The sequence below is a fragment of the Sinocyclocheilus grahami genome, unplaced genomic scaffold (genome assembly GCF_001515645.1).
Source record: "Sinocyclocheilus grahami isolate Dianchi unplaced genomic scaffold, SAMN03320097.WGS_v1.1 scaffold636.1, whole genome shotgun sequence".
NCBI classification, from domain to species: domain Eukaryota; kingdom Metazoa; phylum Chordata; class Actinopteri; order Cypriniformes; family Cyprinidae; genus Sinocyclocheilus; species Sinocyclocheilus grahami.
Genome location: NW_015505815.1, coordinates 399,816 through 403,829, shown reverse-complemented (window position 1 = coordinate 403,829; position 4,014 = coordinate 399,816). Strand labels below are relative to the sequence as shown.

The window sequence follows — 4,014 nt, the reverse complement described above, 5'->3', positions numbered from 1 at the left end:
GTAGTCCATTAATGACCATGATGATGATGGAAAAGAATAACACAAAAATACACTAAATGTACGATGCAAAAAGGTATGTCATAATAAATCACTGGGGTTCGGTGACAAAGATGAAGGTTCAAATAGTTTAATAATATCCACAGGTACATATAAAGCAAGGCAGGTAAGTTAAACACACCCATACACTGACAAGACCAGATAACCAATGAGGCAAACAGAGGAACTTAAATACACCGGATAGCAAAGAACACCTATGAGATGAGATAATGAAATCAAATTAGAAACCATGACAACTAAGCAAAACAGCAACAGTGACAAAGCCCTTCTATGGCTAAATATTAAAGCTATGCAATTATTTTTAGAGTAGTGGTTGAAACAATGATTTATTATTATTATTATTATATATTTTTTTAATGGCTGTTCCATAGTTCTCCCAAAGTCATAAATAACACCACCTACCTGAATAGGACGTTAATTTATTAACTTGTTTTAATATCTTATTTAATTTTGGTGAAAAATACACTATATGCTGTCAGTCTATCCTCTCATTGATGTAATGGTTCTGCAAACACAGTTTAGATCAAAAGTTTATCAAAGTATTTCTGTTCAACTGACATCGTTATATTTTTATAGGTTGTGTATAAAAACAATGACGTTCGAATGGAGCTGTCCAGACTGGCTTTTGAAGGTGACCCCAAAATGAAGATCCATGGAGTTGTTGCCTTTAAGTGTGAGAATGTTGCCACATTAGATCCCATCACTTTTGAGACACCAGAATCGTTCATCATACTTCCTAAATGGAACACTAAGAAAACTGGTTCTATTTCCTTTGACTTCCGTACCACTGAGCCCAATGGACTTCTCCTTTTTAGCCATGGGAAACCTAAGCAACAGACAAAAAAGGCCAAGAGCCCTCTCACACTTAAGGTTGACTTTTTTGCCATTGAGATGCTGGATGGTCTTTTGTATCTGCTGCTGGATATGGGATCAGGCACAATCAAGACACTGTTGGTGAACAAAAAAGTGAATGACGGAGAGTGGTATCATGTGGACTTCCAGAGGGATGGAAGATCAGGTACAATTTTGCTGACTTATGTAGAGTTAGTAACAGGTGTGTATTTCATTAACCAACTATGGTTGCGTGTTTCATTGTTACAAACATAGTTCATGTTGCTGTGGTTAGAAGCATGGTTTGTTGTTGTTGTTAGTCTCTGGTATGCATTACATATGGTGGCCGAGAGAGCTCAACGCACTGCAAATGAAAAAAAAACTCATGCAAATAGAAAAAAACACCTGCAAATTAAGAAAACATCTTCATCAATTTGACAACACACACGCTGCAAATTCTCACAACAGAACCAAATACAGAAATGCGCTACAGATACTCACAACACAAACAAAGAAACACGCTTCCCTTAAACATTTCCGATGTGGTCTGTGCATATTTGCAGTGCGTTTCTGTTTTTGTTTGTTTGTTTTGTATTTGCAGAGCATTTCTTTGTTTGTGTTGTGAGAATTTGCAGCACGTTTCTGTATTTGGTTGTGTTAGGAGAATTGGTTACACTTTATTTCGATAGTCCACTTTAGACATTCTATTAACTATAAGTAACTTTGTAACTACATGTCAACTAATTCTCATTAATTTGCAACTACATGTATACTAACTCTCAGAGTAGACTGTTAGGGTAGGTTTAGGGTTAGTAGAATAAGTTGACAAAGAAAGTGTTAGAAGATATTAAGCAGACAGTCTACTAATACTCTACTAACTGCTAGTTGACATGTAGTTGCAAAGTTACTTACTGTTAATAGAATGTCTAAAGTGGACTATCGAAATAAAGTGTTACCTGAGAATTAGCAGCGCGTGTGTTGTCAAATTGATGAAGACGTTTTCTTAATTTGCTGGTGTTTTTTCTATTTGCATGTGTTTTTTTTAATTTGCAGCGCGTTGATCTCTCTGGGCCACCATAATTACATGCAGAAACATATACACAGAGATGTACACTAAAAAAAGAAACAGAAGGAGTAGTAGTAGTATTTTTACTTAATATTTGCCAACAGGAAATTCCAACGTTCCATTAAAAAAAAAAAAAAAACACAAGAAAAAATACTGCTCAAAAAGTAAACATGGATTTAAAATGCAAAGATGTTTTCAATAAGCTGTTATTAAGCACTGTTCAGAAACAAATGTTCTCTCCTTATTGTATGAATGCACAGTGCAACTCAGAACTTTCAGAAAACTCTGGAGCATTCCCAGCCACAGTAAATTTGTTTACTGCTTGCTTTATACTTTCGCTAACTGTAGACAGAGTTTTTGGAAATACTCCCCCTCCCTTTGTTGCTCCTGATTCACTGTCCTGCAACACAGAGACACTACACGACAGCTGATGACAGCATATTTTTTTTATTTGCATCTATTTGTTAGCATGTGCTCATGGCCAAGGCCTTGAAATGTTACACTGAAAATTAGATTTGGCCTCCAGCTGTGTTTTACATTCCGTCTTGAGAGCTGATAATTACTGTACATTAATTGTTTTGTTACTTTGGCTTCACGCTGTGAGTCAGAGATGACTGACACAGCAGCAGTGACCTCACATGGGTATAAATAGCAGCTGGGTAGTCTGTGAAAACTTCGTTTACATAAAATCAGTGGACATATAGGGAAGTGCCAAGTCAATTTTGCACAATATTCTTTCTTTTCTCAAGAGAACAGACATACATGTTTGTGGCTGAACAGTGAAGTAATGCGTTTCATCAGCTAATGCTAATACAGATCAGTCCTGTCCTGAAGTACCACCACCACTGCAGTTACTGAGTGCACCTTTTAAAGGGGTCCTATTATGCTTTTTCACTATTTCAGCTTTAGTTAGTCTGTAATGTTGCTGTTTGAGCATAAAAAAGATCTGCAAAGTTGCAAAGCTCAAAGTCCACTTCAAAAGGAGATATTTTATTTAACAGAAATCACTTTTCAAAAACTACAACGAACGACTCGTTTGGACTACAACGCATATGTTCCGGGATTTGTGATATCACAAATATGGACGAATGGGACAAGACCTGGTTGAGCTGCACTAGAGAAGGCAACGGGTGTTATCACTATGTCGGAGACACGCTAGCTTTCCCAAGACAGACGAACTTAGAGTGGTTACAATCATCTGGGTTTAAATCGCGCTCAAATTGATTTAAATTTGACGCAATATTTACACTGTATTTACACTCGCAGGCGGCTATGGTTAGGGGCATGACATTTCCCGACCAGGCATCGAGTGGTGCCAATCACAACACACACTGGCCCAGCTAACCAATCACAACACATTTCGTATTTCAGAAGGTGGGCCTTCATTTGATACAGGAACTATTCAATCCGTTCATGCCAGACTGGGGAGAGAGGTGTTGTAATAATGTAAAATATGTTAAAAAAATAATGTGTTTTTCGAACAACCTAGTATGAGAGCCTGTTCTAGTACACCCCCAAAACAAAATCAAGACTTTGTAAAAGAGCATAATAGGACCCCTTTAACTTAATTTACAGTTGTGCTCCTAGAACCTTATACAGACAATATAACAGAAATGTATGGTCTTTGTGTCTGAAGTATAAATATACAATAAGCTTTTGCACAACTAAACAACATGCCATGATTTGATATCAAATGTCAAAAGAAAAATGTCTGATGACAGCCAATAGCTTTGAGGTGCAGATAGTAATATGTAACGAATCAGCTCATGAGGAAATATGAATAATTAATCATAACTAGTTATAATTAATTATGAATATTTAGATCCGCTGTAGATATTTAGCTGACCTCTCAGGGTCAACTGTCTTGTCAATTCTAAGAACGTTAATTTCCTGGTTAAGGGAAATAACTTTCTTACTGTACAATTCTACAAAAGCTTGTAGCATAAATCTGCATGATTAAGTGACTCCAGTTATAAGCAAACAATGAACCACGTCAAGTGTGATACAAGTAAGGTTTTATTAACTACACAAACACTTAAACTAGTCTAACAGACTACATA

The 4,014-nt window shown here is 36.5% G+C and overlaps 1 protein-coding gene across 1 annotated transcript in view; it reads left to right on the top strand.

The window, feature by feature from the left end:
• The window catches only part of LOC107558206 (neurexin-1a-like), a 157,154-nt gene that overhangs the window by 44,710 nt on the left and 108,430 nt on the right, over positions 1-4,014 (top strand). Inside the window, 1 exon segment of the mRNA XM_016241830.1 lies at positions 634-1,075. Within this exon segment, the coding sequence (XP_016097316.1) occupies positions 634-1,075 (442 nt within the window).